Genomic DNA, 27,075 nt, shown 5'->3' on the forward strand with positions numbered 1-27,075 from the left:
CCTGGAATAGAATCCCTGTTCCATAAATGTTGAGTTGAATTGAATTTCTTGAGTTCAGTCTTGAACTCTATTTGAGATCTTTCAACACATATAATGTCCCAGGATTGTTAATAAGGTTTCAAGGAGCTTATACTCTGTTAGGAGGGGGAAATGTATAAGTCGGAAATTTACAACCCAGGGTGATTAACACTGGAATGGAGGACTTGCAAGAGGCTGTGAAAGCTGAGCCGCTACCCCAACTTGGGCTTCCGATAGGAGATAACAGGCTGAATTCAGTTCAATTTTATTTCATTCTGTTTATTTACATTCACTGACTTGAGTTGAAATCAAGTCACTCAATTGAACTGGGTTGAGATGAAGTGGATTAAATTGTGTTGGGTTTAATTCAGCTATGATGAGTTTATATCTATTTATTTCTGTTCACTTGACAAGTTAAAACTGCTCTAGACTAATTAGTGAGCATCACCAAGCTGGATTGAGTTGAGTTTAACTGAGTAAAAATTTATTCATTTCCATTCAGTTTACTTGAGTTGAAGTTGTTCTTGACTGGGTTGCGTTGGCTTGAGTTAGGATGAGCTAGGTTGTCGGATTAGGTACAGTTGAGTTCAATTGAGTTTGGTTGAGTTGGACTTATTTCAGTTGAGTTTAGCTATTTTCATTTCCATTGATTGACTAAAGTTGGATTGAAGTGGCCTGAGTATGTTAGGCTGAGATAAGTAGATGGAGTTGGATTGGATTGACTTGAGTTGAGTTGAATTAGATTATGTTGGATTGGGTTGAGTTCCAGTTGATTTATTTCCATTATTTTGATTTAGATTGATGTTGATCTTGGACAAGCTGATTAGGTTCAATCCAATTGGGTTCATTTGAGTTTAATTCAATCCAGTTAAGTTTAATTCTACTCATTCCATGTAATTGGCCCAGTTCCGCTGAATTAACTCTGAGAACTGCTATCTGTTAAGCTAAGTGGTCCCGATTTGCATTTCAGTTCTGTTTGGTTTAGTGGGCTTGAGTTTGTTCAGCTAAATTCAGTTCCATTCAGTTTTATGAGCTGAGTCTAATTAAGCTTCCTTGAGCTGTGTGGACATGAGCTCTGTTGGGGCCACTTTGCATACGTTTACTTCCTTTTCATGCAGACCTCCCACCTGAACCATACATGTGTTAATAGGGCCCTTTCTCACGAACCTCCTACCCCTCAGTAATGAACAGTCTGAGCTCCCCACCCCTGGACCCTTTGTGGCCAACATCCCCCCTGTTCTTTCCAGGCCAAGAAGGGGGAAGTTCCCCCAGAGGAACAGGGCCCCAGCATCAAGAACCTTGACTTCTGGTCCAAGCTGATCACTCTCATAGTGTCCATCATTGAGGAAGACAAGAATTCCTACACTCCCTGCCTCAACCAGTGAGTTCTGAGTCTTAGTTAATGATCTGGAGTTCATCATGAATGTGTGTCCCAGTTTTGTGTCTTGTGTGTAAAGGTACTCATATCTAATGATATATGAAATGTTACGTATGTGGGGGCAGTTGTGGGTGTGGTTGTACATGGATGAAATATGGCCTAATTTGCAAAACCAAACAAAATTGTGTGTGTGTATGCAATCACTGGTCTAATTAGACATGTATTTTGTATGTGTTGATTTGTGTGACAGTGTGTACATGTGTATATAATTTTATATGTCTGTAGGTTCATAAATAACAATATATAGTGTTGCTGGAGTATTTACTATGTGTTAGATACTCTACTAAATGTTTTGCATGTACATCACATTATCTCTTACATGTGTATATATCATTCTGTGTATAGTTGTGGTCTATGGGTTTAATTGTTATTTATGTACAGTTGTGGAATGTACTTTAATGTGCAATGTTGTGTATCATGTCATTGTGTGTGAATGTGTGCCCAGTTTTGGTTTGTGGCTTTACATCTGTAGAAGTTTCATCTGTGTTAGCTGAATGAGCTGTTGTGTTTTATTGTTCCCTGAGGTGAGTGATAGAAAGGCTCCTGTCTCTGGGGTGCCAACATCTCTAGGTTACTTAGATTTGAGTTAAGATCAGGGATTTTGGATGGATGGACCAAAGGATAGATGGATGGATGAATGGATGGATGGACAGATGAATGGAGATGGATGGGTGAAGAGCTGGATAGATGAACAGGTGGACGAATGGCTAGGTGGATGAGTAGATGGATGGATGGACAGATGGATGAATGGATGGATAAACAGATGGATTAATAGGTGAGTGGATGGATAGATTGGTGGAAGGATGGGTGGGTGGATAAAGGAATGAATGCAGGAATGGATGGATGGAGAGATGGACAGATGGGTGAATAGACAGATGGGTGGGTGAATGGATGGGTAGCTAGATGGATGAGTGGGTTAATGAATTGGGGGATGGGTAGGTGGAGGCTCAGAGAGAAGCAGGGCCTCAGTGCAGAGTCACTCAGCAAGTCAGTAGCTATGGGTGAACTTGAATCCAGACCCCTTGCCTGTTCCGATCTACCCTCTGGGGCTGGGAAGGTCAAAGCGTCCTGTGCCATCTGACGTCTGTCTGCCAAGGTCTCATACTTTCATGACTTTCACCAGGTTTCCCCAGGAACTGAACGTGGGTAAAATCAGCGCCGAAGTGATGTGGAACCTGTTTGCCCAGGATATGAAATATGCAATGGAGGGTGAGTCTCCCCACCCCCACGTCTCCCAGCCTGGCTAGAGCAGACAGCTGTGCTTCAGTGTCCCCTCTAAGGCTGCGTATGCCCTGGACCCTCATACCTGAGGTCAGACATCAGTGAAGGCCAGGCTGGGCACTACCAAGACGGAGAGTGGCAGACCCTCCCGGCTAAGCTGCCCCCTTGCTTCCCCCACCAGAGCACGATAAGCATCGCCTGTGCAAGAGCGCCGACTACATGAACCTCCACTTCAAGGTCAAATGGCTCTACAATGAATATGTGGCAGAGCTTCCTGCCTTTAAGGACCGAGTGCCCGAGTATCCTGCGTAAGTCCCCTGCCCTGGACACAAGCCAGAACTGTAGCACTGACAGCTAGACTGAGCCCAGGGTGGGAGAGTTGACCCCCTCAGAGTTCCCTGGGCATCAGAAGCACAGGTGGGGTACAAACCCAGTGTTCTTCACTCTCGGCCATTGGACTATGGACTCCAATAGCCAGACAGTTAATAATTACAAGCACCAGGAACTGTGCTGAGCAGTCCCACTTGTCTTTTCTCATTTAATCCTTTCGCCAATTCTATGAGACGGGAGTGTTATCATTCCCATTTTGTGAATTAGGAAATAGAAGATAAAATGCTGAAGGATTTGCCCAAGGTGATGTGCAGTTAGTGATGGAGCCGGGATTTGAACTTGGGATGTCTGACTCTCAGGCTGTGTTGGAGAGTGGGAGGATGGTCACTGTACACCGAGGACCCACTGTGTGCTGTATCAGGATCTCGAAGAATAAACCCACTTGCCCAAGGGCAGTTTATCAACCAGGATTCCCGCATGTCTGGGCCTTGCTCTGACAATGGCCACTCAGTCCATTTCAAGGGTGAAGCAGCCAAGGCCTGGTGCACGAGGGGAGCTGGGCAGTGACCACCCAGGCCACAGGGTGCATTTGAGTAGAGGGTTAAGGGGACAAGAGGTGGCAGGGCCTCATCTTGGCTCTCCATTTCAGGTGGTTTGAGCCCTTTGTCATCCAGTGGCTGGACGAGAATGAGGAAGTGTCCCGAGATTTCTTGCATGGAGCCCTGGAGCGAGACAAGAAGGATGGGGTGAGAAGGCTGATGCAAGCTCCCAGTCTGCCCACGATGGCCTCACTACCTCCAGGGTCCATTGGGATCCAATTTGGGGGCAAAAATGCCCTCGGGATGAGGCCAGTCTCCAAAAGGTGTCCACCATCTTTGCCTTGTTCACAGTGTTGATGGTCTTTTGTTCATCCAACAAATGAATGAGAGTTTATCAAGCCTAATCCCTCCTCCTGCCTCTACCTCTATGTCTTGGCTCTAAGTCCACCTTGCACATTCTCCATCTCACTGTCATCCCAGGGCATTTGGTCTCTGGCTCTCCACGTGGAGAGCAGGAGGGGTGGGCTCTGGGGACTGTCTGGCTCTGACCTCTTTCCTCCCTCCTGTCCTCCCTCCCAATGCAGTTCCAACAGACTTCAGAGCATGCCCTGTTCTCCTGCTCCGTGGTGGATGTCTTCTCCCAGCTCAATCAGAGCTTTGAGATCATCAAGAAGCTTGAGTGTCCTGACCCCCAGATCGTGGGGCACTATATGAGGCGCTTTGCCAAGGTTCGGAGTGTGGATGGGGTCCAGGTGGGGGATGAAATAGGGTCAAAGTTGGGGTTGGAGTTGAGGTTCGTATTGAGGTCATGGTCAAGGTTTGTGTTGAGATTGGAATTGAGGTTAAGGTTGGGGTTGGTGATATCACTGGTATTAAGGTAGGGGTTGAGGTCAGAGTTGGAGTTGGTCATGCCATAGTGATTGGAGTTACAGTTGAAGTTTGAGGTTGGGATTTGAGGTTGAGGTTTGGGTTAAGGTTAGGGCTAGGGATGTCATTGAGATTGGAGTTTAACTTGGGGTCAGGGTTTGGGCTGAGGCTGAGTTGCAGGTTGAGGTTGAGATCAGGGTCGTCGTTAAAGTCGGAGTTGAATTCGGAGCTGGGGTCAGGGTTAGGGATGGGGTTGAGGTTGGGGTTAGTTTTAGGGTTACTATTAGGACTGGGATTCCATCAGGCATTGAGGTTGGAGTGAATGTTGGGATTTATGTAGCATGTGAGTGGGTTTTGGGGTGAGTTTGAAGGTTGGAACCATTGGACTGGGGTTGAGGTTCAGTTGGGTTGACTTGAACCTGGGGTGAAGTTGAGGACTGCAGATAAGAATTAGAATTCCATTTGCGACCGAGTTATGCTTGTGCTTGGGGCTGGGTTGATATGATTGTTGGGTTGCTCCTAAAAAAACAAAAAGAGCTGGGTCACTGTAGAATAACCATCTTCATCTGGTCGTGTCTCCCCTTGGTCTTGATGGTCATCCTGGGTGGAGAATTTGCCCAGCCCAGTGGTCCATTTTAGGTGCTAATAGGGGTTCAGGTTCATCCCTGATCTCATTTATGGCTCTTGTTGGGCCTGTCTAACCCCAACTCCTTGTCTCACCCACCCTCTGTGTCCTCCCCAGACTATCAGTAATGTGCTCCTCCAGTATGCGGACATCATCTCCAAGGACTTTGCCTCCTACTGCTCCAAGGAGAAGGAGAAAGTGGTGACCTGCGGGGGTCCCTGTCGTGTTTTCCCCTAACCCCATTCTGTACCCCCAGAGCATCCTTCCCTGGGCTCTGATACCTGTGTCTGCATGCGTGTCCAACTGTGTGTGTCTTTGTATCTGACTGTGTGAGTCTGGGGGGATCAGGAGGTGAGGGGACATGCCTTCAGTGTGTCATCGTCTGGTTGTTGCAGTTGAAGCCTTCAGGGTGTCTGTATGTGAGCTTGTAAAGTTTTGAGCCCATGTAGAAGAATACTGGTGTGTGATAAGAACTCCCCTTCCTGCTACTCCCAGAGGTCCAGCCCACCCAAGGGGAAGTCCTCCTTTGCCCTGTTGGTTCCTAGAGACACCCTCCCCAACACTCCCAGAAATATGATCCCAAACGCTGTCTTCCATTCTCAGATGACCCTATGGGACCCCAGCTTCCTCCAGATTCAGGCCCTGTGACCGTCCGAGGTCCCTGGCAGTGGGGGGAGGGGAGACTCTGGGGAGAGGTCCTGAGCCCTGACCGTCTGTTCTCTTCCCATCCCCAGCCCTGCATCCTTATGAACAACACTCAGCAGCTGAGAGTTCAGCTAGAGAAGATGTTCGAAGCCATGGGAGGCAAGGAGGTGAGGCAGGGCCAGGTGGGGTCGTCATCATGCCTGGTGTCCCTGCAGGCCCCAGAGCTCATACCTGATGAATTCCACCTCGGCTACTCTGTCACACCCAAGCAAGCGGCTTAACTGTCTTGGCCTCCATCTCCTCTCCAGCCCCTGGGCATTCCTTTCCCTGGGTTGGATCCCTTTCCCCGGGTTGGTTGGCAAAAAGCCCCATTCCTGTGGATGCCCTATGAACCTGATCTGATGTCCCTTCTCCCTCCTCAGCTGGATGCTGAGGCCAGTGACATCTTGAAGGAGCTACAGGTGAAACTCAACAACGTCTTGGATGAGCTCAGCCGGGTGTTTGCTACCAGGTGGGGGCATCACCAGGGCTGGGAGCAGAAGGGAGGGGACAGCCCCCAGACCTCTGGGCCTGGGGCATCTGGAGACTCAGCAGATGTAGTGGTAAAGATCTCGGGCTAGGAGTCAGATGAAATTGAGTTCAACCCAGGCGTCATTGCTTCCTAGCTGTGTGGCCTTGGGTAAGTTGTTTAACCTCTCTGAATCTTAGTTTACCCATCTGTAAAGTAGGCATGATGATAACAGTAGTACCTGAGTCGGACCGTGTGATGAAATAAGCAAACACAGGTAAATATCTTAGCCTGATGCCCAATTCTGCTATTAAATCCCACCCTGGCTGTTATATGCCATGGCTCCCCCAATGCGGGTGATAAAAGGTCCACAGATCAGCCTCATCCTGCCCTTCATCCCGAGGCCCGGAGAGTCTGATCTGAGCTTCTCCGCTCTGTGTCCCCAGCTTCCAGCCACACATTGAGGATTGTGTCAAGCAGATGGGTGACATCCTTAGCCAGGTGAAAGGCACAGGCAATGTGCCAGCCAGTGCCTGCAGCAGCGTGGCCCAGGATGCTGACAATGTATTGCAGCCCATCATGGACCTGCTGGACAGCAAGTGAGCCCGGCTGGGTGGACCGAGTCTGCCAGGGAGGGCTCCGGGGTGGGGCCTTGGAAACCTGGGGGCTGGCCTGGAGAGGATACTCAGGGTGTGTTTGCTGGGTGGTGGCTGAATGCTTTGGACGGGTGGGTGAGTGGAGGCATGAACGGATGGAAAGATGAGTGGGTTAATGATTGGAAGGATTGGGGGTAAATATTTGTATGGAGGAATGGATGGTAAATGACATGGGGGATGGGTGGGCAGATGGATGGGTAGATTAAAAGATAAATGGTAAGAAAGTTAGATGGAGGGTATATGGGTAAAATGATGGATGGATGGGTGGATAGATGGATGGATGGGGAGTTGGGTGAACATTTGGATGGGTGAATAACTCTTTGGAGGATGGGTGGATGGATGTATAGGTGGGAGGATGGAAGGAGGGAAAGAAGGAAGGTAGGGAAATGTGATGGAGGAAGAATTAAAGAAGGTTGGGGGCAGGATGGTTTGGTGGATGGGTGGGTCAGTTGTTGGAAGGATCATGGTGGATTGCCCTCTTTCAGCCCCATAGAGCCAATCATGAACTCTTTGTTGTTTTCCCTCTCAAAGCTGTTCCCTTTCCTACCATTCCCTTCCTCTCCCCCCTCATAGTCCCTGGTCTCCTTCCTATTCCAGTTCATCCCCCACTCTGTTCTTTCAAATAGGAAAGTCTGGCTGTGTCTCTTTTCTCTTGAACACTCCATGGTCCCCCACTCATGCTAAGGCCCAGGCCTTCCTCCTAGACTTTGAGGCCCCTTCCAAGTCTGGCCCCTGCTGACCCAGCCACCGTTCACTCTTCTCCCCATGCATCAAGCATCGTAGCCGCATCAGACCACCCAGGGTCCCTGTGCAGGCTCTGCATCCTCTTGCATGTCCATGGACTGCCTCCCCACCTTGCACATGTATTGAGGGGGTGGAGCTGCTCAGGTTAGGGCCACCTGGGTCCTCTCTCAGACCTGTCCCTTGCCCCCAGCCTGACTCTCTTTGCCAAAATCTGTGAGAAGACGGTGCTGAAGCGGGTGCTGAAGGAGTTATGGAAGCTGGTCATGAACACCATGGAGAAGACCATCGTCCTGCCACCCCTCACTGACCAGACGGTGAGGCCCGCAGGGGGCCAGAGGGGACACCTGGGCTCCCTCCTCTGAGGGAGCCCTGAGAGCTTGGCGCCAAAGTCATTGGGGGCTTAGAGGTCATCCAGGCACGAGGGACATCTGAGGGTGTAGAAGCCACCTGAGGTCAGTGGGGCCAGTCAAAAGTCAGAGAGGTCACACGTGGGTCAAAAGTCATTGAAGGGTCAAAGAGGTCATTCAGGGGTCAGTTATTTAAAGGTCAAAGAGATGTTTAGGGGACAGCGAGGTCACATGTGGGTCAAGAGATTATTCAAAGGTCAGAGGTCACCCAGAAAACAGAGAGGTCAGCCTGGAGATCAAGGCCACCCATGGCTTACAGAGGGTATTGGGGTCAGTGGGTTCATCAGGGGGCCCTGGAGGTCATTCAAGAGACAAGGAGAGAAGATACCCAGATTTCGAAGATCAGAGACCAATAGAACAGAGAGCTTCAGGAGGTCAGCCAGAGGTTCTGGAGAGCACCCAAGTTCGTAGAGGTCAAGCAGTGGTCAGTGGTCATCCAGAGACCAGGACCGTGCCTCTGGGACTCTTCTGGGAACAGCCCAGAGATGGTGATCCACCGGGATGGGGTGGGGGGGCCCAGGGGTGTGGCTGGGCATGGGTTCCTCGGGGGAGGTGTCGGGGGCCTCAGGGCAGTGAAGGCACGTGGTTGATGGCACAACACAGAGTGGGAGGACGTTCCTGGGTGGATGAGAGAGGCTTGGGGGAGTGGGCGGGGGCAGCCTAGAGGCAATGATGGTGGGGGTGGCCCCGGACCTCCCTCCAGGCTGGGCTGGGCTGGGGCACGGGGTCTGCCCCTCGGTGCCGTCTCTGCCCCTTCCTTGGCCTCCCTGGACACTCATGGTGACTTATTCCCCCCTCCCTCACCGCCCCGCCCCCATCACGGCTGACAGATGATCGTAAGTAGAGGCCCCTCTGTCCGTCTGTCTGTCCTTCCGCTCTGTGTCTGGACTCGGCCCACCGCGTGACTGCACCCCCCACCCAGTGCCCCCTCCCTCCTCACCCACTGGCCCCCCCACCCACTGTCCCACCTCCCGTCTAGATGTGCCTGTGTCTGTCTGGGGTGGGGCATGGGGAGGGGCGGGGCCGGGAGGGAGGCCACGCCCACCACCCCACGCAATTATAAGTACTGAGGCTGGTCCTCCCGCCTCCCCAAATCGGGGCCCAGCACCTTCACATCTGCCCACATCCTTTAGTTAGAATTCACCCTTACTCCCATGCTCAGATGCCACCAGGGGTCTGGGTCCCCGAAGCTAGAAGGAAGTTCAAAGTCAATGGAGCTCCTCTGACCTACTCTTTTGGACCCTGAAGTGTTAGTAGCCGCCCAAAATACAGGCCGTCACCACCCTCTTCCATACAGCTGATCAACGCAGACCCCACCACCACCCTTGCTCATCCCACTCCCACCACACATACTAACACACAAGAATCCCAGATACACACCCAGGCACCCAGGTGGGGGATGACGTTGTGACTCCTTGGTGTTAGGCAGACTTGGCGTCAAATCTCAGCCCAGTCATTCTCTCTGTGACCTTGGGAAGTCACTTCACCTCCCAACCTCCATTTCCCTGTCTGGAAAAAGAGGTTAATTGTAGCAGCTCTCTAAGGGTTGTTGTGAGAACCAAATAGGATGATGCATTAAAGTGCTCCACTCAGTGACAGACTGAAGCAGTGCTTGCTAAATTAGAGTTAATATTATTGATGGTGGTGGTAGTATATAGACACATAGGAAGGCAGAGATCAGTTAAAACCATTTTAGAGTCCTCTTTTGTGGGCAAGACAAGGCTGTTACAAGATTTCACCTTGTCAAAAGTTTGCAAGTGCTCATCTCACTTCTTGTGGCTTCAGTCTGGCTGCAACCACATGGTGGCAGCGTACCCAACTACAGACCATGCATTTGTGGGTAGAGAGCCAAGGAAATTCACACTGATTGAGGATTTCCTGTATTCCAGACCTCATAGCTATTGTTTCAGCTCACCTTCGTGACAACCCTTTGAGTGAGATGGATGTTATTATTCCCATTTTGCAGATGAGGAAAGCTGAGGCTCAGAGAGGAGTCACTTGCTCCAAGCCACATAGTAAATATATGCCAGAATCAGCATTCAAATTCAGGTCTGTCTGAATATAGAGTCTATTTCCTGTTGACTCAAGAACCAAGAGCCTCATATGTACAGTAAATGTAAATGGATTATATTTGGGCAGCAACTTCTCTCTCTATCTCTCTGGCTCTGTATTTCTCCTTCTCCTTCTCTCTGTCTCTTTCTCTTTCCTGTCTCTCTGACTCTCTTGCACTTTTTAAGAGTCAGTCATTAAGGCACACACACAATCCCCCCAGCAACCCTCTCACCAGCCCTCTGTACGGTGTAGATACCCTTTATTTCCTGTCCCCAAGAGTATGTGTTGTCACCCTGGGTTCCCATCTCACACAGCTTGCTAGGTTGATCACCCTGTGACATTGTCTCTGCAGGGCACCCTCTTGAGAAAACATGGCAAGGGATTAGAAAAGGTAATGTGGGCCTCAGCTGCGCTGAGGTCCCAAGCTCTGGTGTCTGGGTGTGTGTGTGTATGTGTGTGTCCATTTGCATGGGCAGGAAGGTCAGCTGGGGGTCATGGGTTGGAGGAGGGTATCCTAACCAAGTCCCACAAAAACAGAAGTCAGAGACAAAGTGATTCTCTAGGGACATGGCTTGGAGTTTGTGCATGTTTGTACACAAACAGCTCCTGCCCACTCACGACAATACCCAAAGGGCTTATCCCAGCCCTGGGATCAGCTGAAGTCTGTGGCTTCAAGAAGAGCCCAGACACTGGACAACTGCCCAGGACTGAGACATGTTTTGTTTGTTGTAATGGGTGTTCGTTGTAAGGAGATGGGAGCTGTGGCAACACATGAACAGTTGCCCTTGCTGTGCACTCATACAGGAGCTATCGTGCCTGTGTGCACACAAGTGGGGTCTCCACTTCATGAGCATGGGTTGTAGGACTTCCCAACTCACTCATCCAGCCCTTTGGGGGCACATTCAATATGTCAGGCACCATATACGTGTATATACATCCCTGTGGGGGCAGAGAGTGTGTGGGTTTATGTGTGTAATTGTGCACATGCGTGCAAGTGTTTAGTAGTGCACGTGTATTTAGCTTTTGAGTTCTTCTGCACATGTGTGTCTTTGTGTGTTGATTGGGGGAGAGGTGTGTGTGTGCGTAAATGTTCTGCATACCCATGGATGTGCCTGGGTGTATGTCTGTGTGTTGAGTGAACTTGTGATACCTGTTAGTACGTTTCTTTTAAGCCAGGCCTACTGGGGTAAGGTCTTGGGAGTTGAGGGAGGAGAGACTCTGAGCCGTCTCTTCTTTCCCCTCCCCAAGACACCCCATCTTGGGGCAAGCTGACTGTGGGATTGGGCACCTGTCCCCTGGTGATGGGCTGATTCTAGCCTCCTGACAGTCTGTAGTCTGGCCCCAGGTCCCCACCAGGGGACAAGGGAAGGTGCCTAGCTGGGGAGGGAGTCCAGCATTAGACCCAGAACCTGGGAGGGAGCTTGTGGGCTGTGTTTTGAGGGGGCAGGGAAGTCCCACTGAATATCCTCCCAGCAGCCACCCAAACTCTGACCTTCGCCTGATTCTCTCCACAGGGCAGGGTGAAATTGCCAAGCCACTCAGATGTAAGACTGGCCTCTCACTGTCTGTCTGGCTCCCACCCCAACCCCTACCCCCCACCCCACCCCGTGCCTCTTTCCACCTCTGTGATCTGTGCCGTCTGGGGGTGTACTGTGACCCTGTCTGTTGGTCTCTTCTTCCTTTGTCTGTCTGGCTTGCTCGTGAGGGGTGGCGAGGGGAGGCTGGCAGGTGGGGAGGAGGGTGCGGCAGGGGAAACTGAGGCCCAGGCTGGGCTCCCGAGTAACTGTGCCTTGTGACAGCCTCGGGGAATCACAGACAAGGAATAAGAAGAGTAGCAACAGCCAGAATGATAATAATAATACCAGTAGTGGCAGGGTGACCAGATTGCACTGGCCAGCTTGGAAAAGCATCAACGTGATTCCAAACATCCCAGCAGTAAATGGCCCTCCTCCCTGTCTAGCCCTGTTCGGGGTCCCCAGACCACCCCAGGATCCAGCAATCCAGGACACATAACCTCACTGATACTCAGCTCCCCCTACCACTGTCATCCCCTAAGCTAGTGTAGGTGCCCCTTTTAGCCAGGGGAGGAAACTGAGGCCCAGAAAGGGCCAGGGACATGCCTCAGGGCACCCAGCATAGTGATGGAGGAGGCAGGACATGTGGCTTCTAGGCCAGGACTCCGTCTCCTCTAGCACTGCCTGTGACCTTGACACCACGTGATAAGGACCATGAACATTAAACAAAGACATGTTTAATCCCAGCTAAACCAACGATTGAATACGATTTCCCCCATCAGGATGGGAAAACTGAGGCTCAGAGAGGTTAACGACTTGCCCAGGGCCACACAGCAGAGCTGGGATTTGAACCCAGGCCTACCCAGCTCATCGGAGCCATAACCAGGATGTCATCTTGCTGATGCTTGTGTTGGGGCGGAGTGGGGGATGGGTACTGAGGTGTGTGTTGAGGGGGAGGATTCTTCCTTTAAAAGGTCAGATTAACAGCCCCCACAGATTACTGAGGAAATTCTCCTACAGAGGGAATGGGCCCATGGTGGGTGGTGGGTTTCACCATAGTCCATCCCACGGTTTTCTCGAGGTTCCGAGACTTGGGGCTGGCAAGCCCCGCCCATACCCACAAACACCATCTTGGGCTCCCCCCTCCCCCTGCCCCTCACAGCCTGCTCTCTGTTTTCTTCTCTGTCCCACAAACCTGGGGGCATGATAGAGGTGGGAGGATGGGTAGAACCCCACAGGACTGAGATTTCTGGGGACAAGGTCACCATCTCCTTCTCAGCACTTCCTGGGGGGCTCCAGACCCCTGTCCCCAGGACACAACCATTGACCTGCCCAGAACCTTTGGACAAGAACCAAGATGGCGTCCAGGGCTGGGGTATCAGTGGGGGCTTGGGCACTGGGCAGGAGGACCCCGCCCTCACCTGGGTTATGACTGTTGTTACCTACAGGGAACCCAGATGATCTTCAATGCAGCCAAGGAGCTGGGTCAGCTATCTAAACTCAAGGTGAGACCAGGGGTGGGGGCAGGCGATTGGGGTGGGAGGCTTCCTAGGGAAGAGGTCCCAGAATAGTGGCATGCTTTGCAGGCTCAAAGGACAGAAACCGTACTCAGACTTGCTTAAGCACAATTTATTTGCTTGGTGTATTAGAAAGGGGTGCAGGGTTCGGCTTCAGATACAGCTTGATCAAGAGTACAATAATTTATTCAACAACTATTTATTGAGCACCTGCTGTGTGCCAGCCACAAGCTAGGCACCAGGAACACACTGATGAAAAGACAGACCCACTATCCAGCTCCTAGGAGTTTAGCAAGGATGAGACCCATAGACAGGCAGATCCCCAAGGCAGAGTTGGCTCTGCTCACCTGGCCCCTCTCTCCATCCATCCAGGACCACATGGTACGAGAAGAAGCCAAGAGCTTGACCCCGAAGCAGTGTGCAGTTGTTGAGCTGGCGCTGGACACTATCAAGGTGAGAGGCCACACCCCTGCCCATCCCAGATGGGGCAGGCAGAGGGTGTGGCTGGTGTGGACATGAACCTAGGCTCGAACCCACCTTAATTCATTCCATTTATAAACAGCTCCTGATGACCCTTCTATGTCAGCGCCAGGCTGGCTGATGGCAAGGACTCGAGGAGCCCCAGGTTGGATGTCAGCTGGATGCAGACATCCCCAGCCCTGTGGGGTCAGGACAGGCTACAGGAAAGGATGGGAGAGCCCAGGGAGGGGGCAGGAAGGGCTTTCTGGATTAGAAGGCATGTGAGAGGTGGGATTTGAAATTCACAAGGCAAAGCAACAGCATTCCAGGCAAGGAACCAGCCCATGCAAGGACATGAAGACATGAAAGGGGCTGTGGTCTCCATGAAATAAAAAGTGTGACAATGCTCTGAAGGAAAGTTTTGTTGAAATGGAGAATTACAGCAAAATAGGGTTGGCCACATACTAAGGTAGGATGGTTAAGGAAAACTTCTTGAAACCTTAATCAGAGAAAAACTGGAAGCCAGCCATGGGAAAATAGGAAGTGGGGGTGGGGGCTGGAAGGACCTTCCTGCCCCTGAGCATAGTAAGTGCAAAGTCCCTGAGGCAGGTATGTCCTAGGGAAGACTTTTGGAAAGAAGGCTGGGAGCGGTGCAAGGCATGGATGTTATTCTGAGGGTGCTGGGAGCCCACTGGTGGGTTTGGGGCAGGGGTGGAGGTGGGGGAATAGCAGGACCTAGGTGTTTTGAAGACCCGCCCTGTCACAGCATATCACAGCAGAGGGCAGTGGAGTCGGGGAGGGGCCGTTGGGGTTGCCCAGCCCGATGGGAGGGTAGGGGGCCGCGCCAGCCTTACCTATCTCCACCCTTACCTATCTCCACCCTGTTCCCCACAGCAATACTTCCATGCGGGTGGCGTGGGCCTCAAGAAAACCTTCCTGGAAAAGAGTCCAGATCTGCAGTCCCTGCGCTACGCCCTGTCCCTCTACACGCAGGCCACCGACCTGCTCATCAAGACATTCGTGCAGACGCAGTCGGCCCAGGGTAAGGAGCCACTGGTTGACACGATGACAATCCCCGCCCCCAGGAACAGCTGAGCCCCAACGCTGTGAGGCCGCCGCCTTTGACTCACCTCCTCTGTGATGTCATGGGTCCGGGGCCGAATTGACAGCTCCGGGGCACACCTGAGCTCCATGATGTCACCAGGCCAACGAGTGATCTACAGCTCGTAGGGGCGGGACCTATGACGTCATTGGGCCAGGAGGGGATGACATCTCCTGGGGAAATCCATGACGTCACGGGGTCAGGACGTGATTGAAAGCCGTGCGGCGGGATCTCTGACGGCAAGGACCAGGGAGTGATTGACAGCTCTTAGGGGCGGGACCTCGCCGCCCTGGTTCCAGGGAGTGGTTGACAGCTCTGGGGGAGGAACCTGTGACGGCGGTGACTAAGGAGTGATTGACAGCTCTGGCAGGGGCGGGATCTCTGATATCATGCAGCCAAGGAATGATTGGCAGCTCCCAGGGAGGGACCTCTGGAGGAATGGTTGAAGGTACCCGGGGGAGGGACCTCTGTACTGTCCGGGGCTAAGGAATGACAGCCCCGGAGATGGGAAGGACCCCGACCTGGAGGGCGAGGACGGAGAGGGAGTTCTCATTTCTCAGATTCTCTCTTTCTCTCTCTCTTCTCTTGCCTCTGTCTCCTGTCCCTCTCTGAGTTCGCACACAGCAGCTGGGGCTGGGGGGGCAGGACTCCAGGGTCCTAGTTCCCCTCACGGGGGACCCCCCTTTTCAAAGTTGGCCCTAAGAGTGCAGACAAGGGAGAGAAGTTTGGCCGCTGACCCAGGTTTAGTTCCGGCAGTGGAAGAGGAGGCCGGGGTGAGGCGAGCTAAACCCTGCGGCCACCAGCGGCCCCCTTCCCCCCTCCCCGAGTAAGCCCAGGGCTTAGGGCCCTCCTTGGGCATCGGGCCTCCGCGCTCAGCTTCGTGCCCAGCCAACGCTGCTGCTTTTAGTGTCCCTGATGTCCCCCACCGCCCACCCCCCCGAGCGGGAGGCTGTCTGTCTGTCCGTCTGCAGCTGACGTTTCTCTCTCTCTTGTTTCTCCTCCCTCTCACTCGCCGCCCCATCTCCGCGCCTACCCTGCTCCCCGCCACGCACACTCGCCCTCCATCCTCGCCTCTCGCTCGCTCGTCTCTCTCCCCCACCACTCCTCCCTTCCCTCCTTTCTGCACCTCCCCCCCACCCCGTGATTAGTCCATGGTGGAAAAGGGACTAGGTTTACCCTTAGTGAAGACATTTATCCTGAGAAGGGTACGTGCTCCCGCCGCCCGCCCGCCCGCACCCGGTGCCCGGTGCCTGCGCCCCTCCCGGCCCGGCTAGTAAAAGGCCCGTCCTTCCGTCTCCCAGGCCTGCGGGGCCCCGCCCAGACCCGACTGGCTGCGGGGGGCGGGGGGGGGGGGGGCCTAGGCGGACAAGGGGGAAGGACGGCTTGCTGGTTCCACATGGGGAGGGAGAAGCGATTCGAGTCGGAATCCGTTTCTCCCTAGGTGCTTCTCTTCAACCAGATCCCGGGTCCCCCACCCCCACCCCAGACAGGCACCTGCCCGGTTAGGAGTGGGCTCAGATTCCAGCTCTGCCACTCCGTGGCTGGGCGCCTCTGGCAACCGGCTGCCTCCCTGAGCCTCAGTTTTCTCATCTCTAAAATGGGAACAGTCCAGGACCCTAATTCATAGGATTATTTTTAGGATTAGATGAATTAAATTTAGAACCGTTCCTGACATGTACTAGCTGGCAACAATCGTTGCTTGTTTTATTATTATCATTATTATTTTGGTGATGATGATTATTGATGTCACTTTTCCAAGCATAGAAAAACCAACATTTTTCAGGCTCTAACTCTGAGTCAGCCCTTGTGCCAAGCATTTCTCAGTGATTCTCGAAAACATTCCTCCCAGTCACCCCACAGGGCGCCCATCATTCCATAGATGAGGAAGCTGAGTCTCAAAGGAGATTAAGCCCCTTGCCCAAGGAACCTTCCCCTGTAGGGGGGCCCGGGACTTGGGGAGCGAGGGTGGGGTTGGGGCAAGCCCAGAGAAGCCCAGGAAAGACCCTTCCCCTTGGAGCCAGCAAACCACGGGACGGGGGCGCCCAGCACTGCCCCCCTCCCCCTTCTTACTAGCTTTGGCTATGATCTGACCCCTCACCCCACCCACCACTCTCCGACTCTCCCCTGGCACCCCTCAGTCTGGCCCGGATTGAGCTTGCTGTGAGGCATCAGCCTGGGGGTGGGGGGGGGTGAGGCTGAGCATGTGACTGGTTGGGGGAAGCGGGGTGGGAGCCTGAGATGACAAGGAAGGCAGCCTGGGGTGGGCAGCGAAGATGAGGGGGTGCACACCCCAATACTGGGGCAATGGGGGTCTTCAGGCCCCTCTGTCCCCTGAGCCTCGGTCACTTCCCGCCTAGAGCCAGGTAACCCCATCAGCCTTGGACTGACCCGTTCTCCTTCCCCACCCCCACCCTTGACTTTCCTCCCTGTTCCTCCCCCCATGCATGGGGTGCTCCAGGTGTGGGGAGCTTCGTGAGGGGCAGGGAAGGGGACTGGTGGGGGTGCTGGTGGTCACAGGTCCCCAGGCCCCACAGGATGCCCTTCCCAAGAGCCACAGAGGGAGGGATGGGGACAGAAGCTTTTGAACTGCTCCTTCAATGATCCCCATCAGAACCAATGAATCAGGATGCTTGTGGTGGCCAGAAACTGAAGTGTACCTTACCCTGACTCAGGCAGACTAGCGAAGTTGTGAGGCTATAACTGAAAGATTAGGGATTGATTTGGCATCAAAATGGCTGGATCTAGAATCACCAACAATGCCATTGGTCATTGGTCTCTATTGAGACCTCTGTGAGGTAGACTCTCCCCTCATTGGGCAGAGTCAGCCTTGCCAGCTTAACCAGAGAGAGACTTTCCTAAGAGTTACAGCAAAAGTCCCAGGGCCTTTTCCTATTGGCCCAGCTTGGGTCACATGACCATCCCCGAACCAATCATTGCAGTCATGGCCAGGGAGTTCTCTGATTGGGCAGCCATGGTTCCTTTAGCCATACCTGAAGTGTGAGATGGAGCCACAAAGATCTGAGGTGAGGTAGGACCATTTCTCAATGGAAACTTGAGATGGTCTATTGGAAAAGGAATGGCAGGGAAAATAAAAGATGTCTCTACAAGCTGTCACTTGAGGAGAACTGAGGGTTCTGGGTCACATTATCACAGTGTGTTGGAGGAGCAGTGAGGAAGCCTGTGAGGCTAGAGCAGAGCTGGAGAGGGTAAGAGTGGAGGGAAGTGAGGCAGGAGAGGTAATAGTGAGGACATATGAGGAGTGACACTGCAGGTCACAAAAAGGACTGATTATTTCAGAGTGAGATAGGAGCCATGGGAGGATTTTGAGTAGAGGAGGGACGTAATCTGACTTAGGATTTCTCTAGCTGGAGTATTGAAAGAAGCTGAGAGGAGGGTACAGGGAGACAGAGAAGAGGCTACTGCAATATTCCAGGTTGGCCTTGTTGGCTCAAGGACAACTCTTATTGTCTTATCTTGGGTCACATGACCATCCCTGAGCCAGTCACTGCAGCCATGGCCAGGGAGTGCTCTGATTGGGTAGCCATGGTTCATTTAGCCCTACCTGAAGTGTGAGACGGAGCCTCAAGGTTGATGGGGACTGGACCATGATGGAGGCCAAGGACGTGGGCCAGATTCTGGATGTATTTTGAAGGTAGAGCTGGTAGGATTTTCCACTGTACCAGTACTTAGGGAGGGAGTGAAAATAAAAAAGGGGGTTAAGGACTGAGGTGCAGGGTGCCCCAACAGTTTGAAGGTCAACAGAGGAGGAGGAAATGGCACAAGAGGGTGAGAAGGCGTGACTAATCTGTAGGATGAGAACCTGGAGAGTGTGTCCTTGTTGCAGCCAAGAGGAGAAACTGAGGCACAGAAAGCCAGGGCGTCAGATGCTGCCGAGATGGTGTGAAGATGAAGACTGAGTTTGATGACAGGGAATGAGAAAAAGGACATTAGGCTCAGAGAAGTTAAGAGATCTGCCTGAGATCCCACAGTGAGGCAGTGAAAGGCTAGAACCCAGCGTTCTTGTCTTCCCTAAGATCACCCATCTTCCCAGCCCACCGTCAGTGCCACCCTGTCATGGCTGATGACCTGGTGCCACCAGCACGTGGTGGGTGGGAGGCAGTCCAGGTCCTTTCTGGTGGGTGGGAAAGAATGAAGCTCATGCCAAGCATCCTCCCCTGCCCCACCCAGGCTCGGGTGTGGAAGACCCTGTGGGTGAAGTTTCCGTCCATGTAGAGCTCTTCACTCATCCAGGAACTGGGGAACACAAGGTCACAGTGAAAGGTGAGTAGCCTGAGGTGGGAGGGAGAGTGCCTCAGCCAGGATGCACTAGGCTCTAAGACAGAAACCAAACTCAAACTGGCTTAAGGAAGGAAAACATGTTTTCATTTTAAAAAAAGTTTTTATAAAACTGAAAATTCCAGAAGTAACCACCATCAGGCATAGCTGCATCAAGCAGTACAAAAAGTGTTATAGGACTCATTCCACTTTCTCTCTCTCTCAGCTCTGCTTTCCTTTTGTTGGCTTTTATTTTCTAATTAGAACACAGATTGGGCTGTTTTAGCCAAGGCCTAAAATAACAGTGGCTTAAATAAGATAGATAGAATGAGCTTTTCTCTGAGGTGACTCTAAGGACAAACAGCCCAGAACTGATGTGGAGGCTTCACAATGCTGGAGATCCAGGCCCCTGACATCTTTTGTTGTACTTTTATCCCTAATGTGTTTTCTTCCTCCATAGAGTCCCAAAGAACTTGGCCCCCATCAACACCCCAGCCTGTAGCTAGGGGATGGAGAAAGTTTAGGGCATTCTCCCTGCCTTTCACAACCTGAAGCTGTACACATCACTTGCTCTTACATCTCATTGGCTGGAAGTTAGTCATATGGCCACACAGTTACAGAAGCATGCTGGGAAATGTAGTCTTTCAGACAGGCTTTGAAAACCACAGCTGTGTACTGGGGAACCCTAACCAGTCTTACCTTCTAATTCCCCCAACAGTGGTGGCTGCCAATGACCTCAAGTGGCAGACTTCTGGCATCTTCCGGCCGTTCATCGAGGTCAACATCATTGGGCCCCAGCTCAGTGACAAGAAACGCAAGTTTGCAACCAAATCCAAGAACAACAGCTGGGCCCCAAAGTACAATGAGAGCTTCCAGTTGTAAGTCTGGGATGCTTTGGGGAGCATGGCAAGGGGACATCTGCTATTTGAACCTCAGGGCCCACTAGGCAGGAGGGATGTCTGGTGGGCCAATGGTACCTGGGGATGGAAACAGGAGGGATCACATCCTAGGTGGGGATGCTGGGAAGGGAGGCACCTTAGTGCAGGAGTGACATCAGTGAAGGGATGGAGGTGACCACCTTGGGGGGCGGACAGGTGCTGGGGGTGGGCAATGAGTGTGATATAACAGCATGATGAGTGTTCATGAAGGGGAGAAGTCTGGCCAGAAGGAGCATGTTGGGCAGAGGCACTGCTGGGGCTGGAGATTCTGGTCTGTTTAAGGGATGTGGTTGGTCATGATGGGGCAAGAGTCTTATGGGGGAGGGGCTGAGGGGCATAAGTGTGGACCTCCTGGAGTTAGCAGTGAGCTTTGTCAGGGCTATTGGGGCAGGTCATCTGGAGGAGTCTACTCTGGGGGACAAGAACAGAATGTGGCTTGGTCCAGGGGATTTGTGTCATGGGGTAGGACTGGGGTCACATCCAGATGGAGCTTCCTAGTGAGCGAGTGATAGTTGGTTAGAGGCATCGGGGGTCTAACGGAGCAGACGCTTTATGGGGAATATAAATAAGTCTGATACAGCGGGGTTATCTGGGACGGGGGTGAGGGTTGGAGGAGCTTTGGATCAGGTGTGAGCCTCACTGGGGCGGGGTAACATTGGCGGGTGTTCTTGGGGGACAGAGTGCAGAGGGGTAAGGGGGCATCAGAGCTGGGGATAGGTGGGGGCCCCTGAGGGACCTGGCCAGTCCTGTCAGGGGAGAGCTCTTGGTCAGGGGGCTTTGAAGAAGTAGGTCACCTGAAGCAATACTTGAGAGAAAGAGCGCCGCCTAATAGGGGGCAGATGTCTCCTAGGTTGGGACAAAGTAGTTGAGGGCTAGGAATGCAGCCTGAGAAGGATGCAAGGGATTGGTGTGGATGTAGCCTGAAAGAAGTGAGTTCTTGACTACCCAGCATCAGGGCAGGACTTCATAGCCTGCGGGAGGGGGAGGAGTGCTGGAGTGGGTAGTCACTATGGTGAGACATCAGGGCAGGGTTATAGGGGGAGAGCATCTTTGGGGGTAAGAAGGGCAGGCTAGGGAGCATGGGGAAGGGGCCACATCAAGGGGATAACTGGGGTTCAGATGGCAGCCTGGTAAAGGGGCTCCTGGGTGCCATATCTGGAGTAGGGTGGTGGAGGCAGCAGCTCCGCCGGCTGAGGGTGTGGGTGCTGGTATCACAGGGTGGGAACATGGCCTAGGCAGAGAAGTCTGGGGGAAGGGTCTCTTGGGGTGGGGATGTGGCTTGGCTTGGGGCTGGGAGTAGTTTGATGGGGGCGACCTTGGGTGAGGAGGGGGAGAAGGGAGGGAGGAGAGACTTGGCAGGGACAGTGCTGGGAACTGTCTGCTGATGTGGGCGTGGCGTCGTGGGGCGGGACATCTGGGGCAGGGGCGGAGCCCGGCCTGTCGTGGAAGGTTATGAAAATAGGATCACTCAATGTGGGCGTGGCCCAGCTCAGAATGCCGGGTGGGGGCGTGACCCGGTGGGGAGGCGGAGTCACCGGCAGGGGCGTGGCTGGTCAGTGGGCGGGACCTGCCCTCACACTCCGCCTCCCGCAGCACGCTGAGCGCCGACGCGGGCCCGGAGTGCTACGAGCTGCAGGTGTGTGTTAAGGACTACTGCTTCGCGCGCGAGGACCGCACGGTGGGGCTGGCCGTGCTGCAGCTGCGCGAGCTGGTCCAGCGCGGGAGCGCCGCCTGCTGGCTGCCGCTTGGCCGCCGCATCCACATGGACGACACGGGCCTCACGGTGCTGCGCATCCTGTCGCAACGCAGCAACGACGAGGTGGCCAAGGAGTTCGTCAAGCTCAAGTCGGACACGCGCTCCGCCGAGGAAGGCGGTGCCGCGCCTGCGCCCTAGCGCGGGGCGCGGCAGGCGGGCACCACTGCGCCTGCGCAGAGCGTGCAGGGCGGGGCGGTGCCCGCGGGCTGGGACCTCCCAGGCGGCGGGTGTCCCCGGACTCTGTGCTGAGGGCCGGCTGCCGCCGCGCCCTTGATTGAGTTTCCCCTCAGGGGAAAGGTGAATGGCAGCGCCCCGCCCCCTCAGGAGGCCACGCACTAGGGCGCGAGGAAGGAAGAAGCCACATCCCCCTACTTGAGGCCATGCCCCCAGCATCTAGGGGAACTTAAGAGCTGGGATGGGAGGAAAACCCGTCCCCTAATAAGGAGGCAAGGTCCCCGGGCTGTAGTACCAGGAGGCCCTGCCTCCTGCCATCTGGAAAAGCCATAAGATGGGTCTCCAACCCCTGGGGCCCAAGACCAATTTGCCAAGTATGGAACTCTCAGCTCCCTCCGGGGTGGGCCCTGGGCAAGGGGCAGGGCTTCCTGGAGCGCCCCCTGGGGTGGTCTGGGGCTTGGAGGGACTAGGGTGGTCATTGGTGGGCCCCCCGAGTGGACCAGAGTCCCTGTCGATGTTTGTGCAAAAAAAATAAACAGGGGGGCGGGGGGGGGGGCCAGGATGGGGTTTCAAAAGCACATGCGCCCTCGGGCGCCCAAACCCTTGGGGACCAAGGGGACGGCTCTGGGGCACCTGCACTGCCCCCACTTCCCTATGGGGGTTTGCCTCCCCTTTCCCCCCACGTACCCAGTCCTCATATCATAGAGTTCAATCCACCCATTTGACAGAAGGCAAAACTGAGGCCCAGAGAGCTGCTTGAGACAATGCCGAGGGTCCCAGTGCCGCACCTTTTCCCCTTTCCTTTGGCCTGTGTGCCCCATTGAAGGGTGGGCTGAGATCGGATGAGCCGATACAGCTCCCCATTGCTGCTAACCCCCCTCAGGGGACCTCCCCCAATCTTTAAAGGGATGGGGGTCCTGGGCCAAGGCCCCCAGTGCCCCCTCCCACCTCTGGCTGCCAAGCAAAACCTCTGCCCTCAGCCCTTGCCAGTGGGACCCCAGCGGGAGATACCCTGAGAACGCTTGACCTCCCACCAAAAAAGAGTGAAGATTTGGGATTCCCTGGACCCAGTCCCCTGCCCCAACCCCTTTTTCCTCCCCCAGAATGCTCCAGTCAGGAAAGAACAGAAAGAGACCAGAATCTCTAGGGGTGTGTGTGTGTGTGTGTGTGTGTGTGTGTGTGTAACTATACAAACTTGCTGGGAGCTTACTCTCATTCATACGTTCAAACACACAGGCCACAGTTTACCCCCAAGTGAGGCCTTTAGCTTCCTGAATCTCTTCCTCCATCAGGGCTGTTGGGGCCGTTTGACCAGAGTCAAACTTCCCCATTTTAGCGCACACAGGCATTTTGGGAAATATTTGGGGAAAGTTTGGCGTGGCTTGTCTTTGCCCAGGATCTGCTTTTCCACGTTAGACCAGCATGTATATGCCATGGGTTTTTTTTCCTGCCAGAATGAGAAATACGGGATTGTGCTGTGCTAGGGAGAAATTAAAACAAAGGGATGAGATGAGGGTAAGCGGGGCTCCTGGAGTGGTGGGGCCACATCAGATGGGGAAGGTGAGGGAGGGCTTTTCGCAGAGGTGAAAAGTGGAAAGGAGGCACTCAGTGGAGAGAAAAGAGCTCCAGGCAGAGGGAACAGCAGGTGCAGAGGCTAGGTGGTGGCTGACTTGAAGCATAGCCAGGTCAGCGTTGCTGGAACTGAGCTAGCGAGTGGGGTGGTAGGGGATGGTGATGAGGTTGGGGAAGCCTGCAGAGGTATCAGACCAGGTGGGGCCTTGTACACTGCCCTGAGGAGTTTTCATTTTACTCTAAGAGGCTTGGGAGGCGCCAGGAGATTTGAAAGCTGGGGAGAGTCTGGATTTCACATTTTGAAATCTCCCTCTGCCTGCCTCATGAAGAATGGACTGATGTGGTGGGGGTGAGAGGAGAGGACAAAATGCTTTCAGGACACTGAAGTTAATTCTTGGAAAGATTTTGGAGGATATACTGATATTTAAAACTCTGCCTTAGATGAGCCCCAGAGTCCCTGGGTAGAGATGTCCCCGTTGTGCACTGCCCAGGGATTGAGCATCTCTAAGGAGGCCATGTGGAAGTTGAGTGTTGTGTATTTATGGTACTGGTTTCCCCATCCGTGAACAAGAGTCTGGAGGAAGCGACACTATTTCCTAATTTACCCGGAAGTATTTGCGTGTCCCCTAAATTCAGGCAGGTTGAAGTGACTGAAGGTTCTGAACCAGAGATTCGGTTGAAAGTTCTCATTCAGGATGGTGGGGGAGAGGCTGGGAGGTGGCTTGAGGGGAACTTGGAGCCTCCGTCACAAGGACTGAGAGGCAGATTTGAACTTCAGACCATCCAAGAGGTGGAGGTGGGCTGGGTGGTTGACTTGGAGTTGAGAACACCAGCAACACCCAAAGGGGAGGTAATCTGTGATCTGGGGTGGGTTCTGAAAGATTTTTTGGATGACTGGCAGGAAAAGGGGGAGCTGAGCTTCTGCTGGAAAGAGCCAAGTTATTTCCCAAAAGATTGCTTGGGAGGCTCTCTGGTCAAGGCGTGTGTGTGTGTGTGTGTGTGTGTGTGTGTGTGTGTGTGTAGGGTTCCCCAGCACCGGCCCAGGCACATGGAGGAAGCCGCAGGGAGTTTTGTTGAATGACATTTTCTGACTCCCAGGCTAGAACTGTTTTGGAATTTCCTCCCTCTTCTTTCCCCCAGCGAACTCCTACTCATTCCTCAAAACTCATCACAAATATTCCCTAATGTAGAAAACCTTCTCTGATACCCCTCGGGACTCCCCCAGCCTCTGTCCCTTCTCCTTTGTCTGTCCCTTCCCCAGCCTCTGTCTTTGATGTGTGGGGCTGGGGGTGTCTGTGAAAGGCTCTCTGGGCACAGGGGGATGGCAGGGAGGGGATGCCTAGTTGAATTATGTCTCGGGCAGGGGGTTCTGTGTGTGCCCATGCATCCACATGTGTGTCTCTCTGTACCAACCTTCCCCTCCCACACAGAACTGGGCACCCAGGAGGTGTTCCAGCCAAACTGGCTGAGCCACAGGGCACAGAGTGAAGAGAGGACAAGAGGGGACCGGAAGTGCTTGAAGTCAGGATGTTCCTGTATTGAAACAAGGCTCAGAGAGGAGCAGGGCTTTCCCCAAGGCCATTCAGCATTAGATGATACCTTTTGGGCTTTCACCACTTCAGCTGAGGTTCCTGGGGTTCCGAGCCCAGTTGGAGTCTTGGGGTTGCATTTGGACCTTGCTCCATGCCAGGAGCTCGCCCCAGGTTTCCATGGATCAGGGAAAGGATAAAGTAGGTTCATATTGGGATTGGGGGGAGGGATATAACATTGAGGGACATCTTGGACAGAGCCAATCCCCCCTCAAACAGGACAGGGGCACAGTAAGAACACAAAGAAGAGCAGGGAGGGAAGGAGAGAAAGACAGACAGACAAAGGAAAAAATCAAAAGGGTAAGATCATGCCCAGATAGGGACAGCCAGAACTTTGAAATGGAGAGACAGAGATTCAGAGATGGGGAGATGCAGAGACAGAGAGGGGAGAAAAACCAGAAACAGGTTTCTAGAAGGAAGAGGGACCCCCTGCTCTCTCTGGGTCTCACCAGTCTGTCCTCGAAGGATTTACCTAAAATGAGGAGGCGCCCGGTCACATCCCCCAATCCTCTCAGGCTCCACAGCCTGAAACCTCACCATGCCCCCATCAGAGATGCAAAAAAACAAAACGAAACAAAACAAAACAACGTCGCCAACTAGAAATCCTTGGGACCTCTCTTGGCTGGGACCTCAGAGACCTTTCTGTCCCCCACCTCCAGTGCTGTCCATCTTACAGGTGGGAACACTGAGGCACGGGGCAGAGCTGAGACAGCCCGGAGTTGCCCCAACTCTGCTGTGCAGGCAGAAAGGGAGGGGCGCTCACTGGGGGGCTGGTCCACATCATGACCCCTGCGGTCCCCTGAGCATCCTTTCCTATGAATTGTCAAGGACCAAAGTCGTTTTCACTGACATGTGTTGCTTTTCTCTTTGCCTTTTTTTTTAAGAGACAAATCAAGTTGACGGTGTCAAGTAAGACCCCCCCCGTCCTCCCCCCACTGTCCCCCCTCCCCTTGGCCAGCCTCTCGAGGCACAGGTCACAGGTGGAGGGTCCCTATGCATCCCCGGCCACACAGCCAGGGGGACTCAGACCCCAACCCTGGCCTTGGTCCCCTGAGACCCCCAAACCCGGCCAAGCAGTCCAGGGAGGTTCTTCCTCCACACACCTTCTCTTAGCATGTGATTGCAAATGTGAACACAAAACACTGTTTGTTTGTCTGTTTTAATTCCATCCCGTCGGTCCGGCGTCTGCACAGATGCCCCCATTTCTCTGTAAATATGTGACTTGGAACAAATGTTTAAAATCAACGAGAAGTGGTCACGAATGCATGGTGTTGAGATGTTTTGCACTATTCTGACTTTTTGGTCTCTGTAAAAATATTTTATTAACAGCAGACATTAAAAAAAAGAAAAAGCACACAGCCTCGGATTCATGGTGCCCTCCTTTGCCTTCCCATATTGGCAAAAAAAAAAAAAAAAAAATCATGTAGCACCTACTATGAGCAGCCACTGTTGAATACACTTCCCACCCATGAACTCAACTCCTTCATAATTACCGTGGTCCCATTTTACAGAGAAGGAAAACAGGGCCAGAGAGGCAAGATATTTTGGAAGGGGCAGAGCCGGGCTCTGAGTCCAGGATACTGGGCAGCTGTTGCTCTTAGCTCAAGTAAGCTAGGACACAAATGCCAGGGCACACAGATTCCACCCACGCCCCCACGTTTGGAGGTTTTTTGTTTTGTTTTCTGATGTAGCAGGTGAGAATCTCATTTTGTAAACTTGGATGTGCAAGGAATGAAGCTTCATTTTTCTATAGCTGAATTTGACTTCTCTGTCGAGCCCCCATCCCACCAGGAAGCAGAAACAGAATCTCACTTGGCTCAGGGTTTCCTTGATAAAGTCAGGGTCTCCCCTCCTAAGGTCTGGAATTGTTTCTGCCTTTGAGTGGCCAGGGCAGGGGCTGTGGGATCCACCACTGGGAGTGAGTTTGATGAGTGCTTTTGGCTGCAAGTAACAGCCAAAGGGCTAAAAGTGAAATAGAACAGTAAGTGGCTAAACCACAGGGGGAACCTATAATTCAGCAACTCTGCCCTCAAGAGTCTCTTGCACGTGGGCAAGATTGGAAGCAGCCTCAGTGTTGTGAATCTTCACACATGGGGAATATTATACAGCTGTGAAATGGATAAGCCACA

At 53.1% G+C, this 27,075-nt stretch overlaps 1 protein-coding gene across 4 annotated transcripts in view; it reads left to right on the forward strand.

The window, feature by feature from the left end:
• UNC13A (unc-13 homolog A) overlaps window positions 1–21,749 on the forward strand; it is a 61,656-nt gene extending 39,907 nt beyond the window's left edge. The window contains exons 26-44 of one of the 4 annotated variants that reach the window (XM_057708969.1): window positions 1,266–1,399; window positions 2,580–2,665; window positions 2,859–2,985; window positions 3,657–3,753; window positions 4,131–4,274; window positions 5,156–5,239; window positions 5,773–5,850; window positions 6,106–6,194; window positions 6,638–6,790; window positions 7,782–7,905; window positions 8,829–8,834; window positions 10,403–10,441; window positions 11,565–11,594; window positions 13,013–13,069; window positions 13,454–13,534; window positions 14,435–14,582; window positions 18,831–18,923; window positions 19,636–19,795; window positions 21,449–21,749. In XM_057708969.1, coding sequence (XP_057564952.1) covers window positions 1,266–1,399; window positions 2,580–2,665; window positions 2,859–2,985; window positions 3,657–3,753; window positions 4,131–4,274; window positions 5,156–5,239; window positions 5,773–5,850; window positions 6,106–6,194; window positions 6,638–6,790; window positions 7,782–7,905; window positions 8,829–8,834; window positions 10,403–10,441; window positions 11,565–11,594; window positions 13,013–13,069; window positions 13,454–13,534; window positions 14,435–14,582; window positions 18,831–18,923; window positions 19,636–19,795; window positions 21,449–21,749 — 2,031 coding nt within the window. The remainder of the gene's footprint in view (window positions 1–1,265; window positions 1,400–2,579; window positions 2,666–2,858; window positions 2,986–3,656; window positions 3,754–4,130; window positions 4,275–5,155; window positions 5,240–5,772; window positions 5,851–6,105; window positions 6,195–6,637; window positions 6,791–7,781; window positions 7,906–8,828; window positions 8,835–10,402; window positions 10,442–11,564; window positions 11,595–13,012; window positions 13,070–13,453; window positions 13,535–14,434; window positions 14,583–18,830; window positions 18,924–19,635; window positions 19,796–21,448) is intronic. The other 3 variants (XM_057708970.1, XM_057708971.1, XM_057708972.1) reach the window with 3 other exon arrangements.
• Window positions 21,750–27,075: the final 5,326 nt, after the last annotated feature.

Source organism: Hippopotamus amphibius, chromosome 15 (genome assembly GCF_030028045.1).
Source record: "Hippopotamus amphibius kiboko isolate mHipAmp2 chromosome 15, mHipAmp2.hap2, whole genome shotgun sequence".
NCBI lineage: Eukaryota > Metazoa > Chordata > Mammalia > Artiodactyla > Hippopotamidae > Hippopotamus > Hippopotamus amphibius.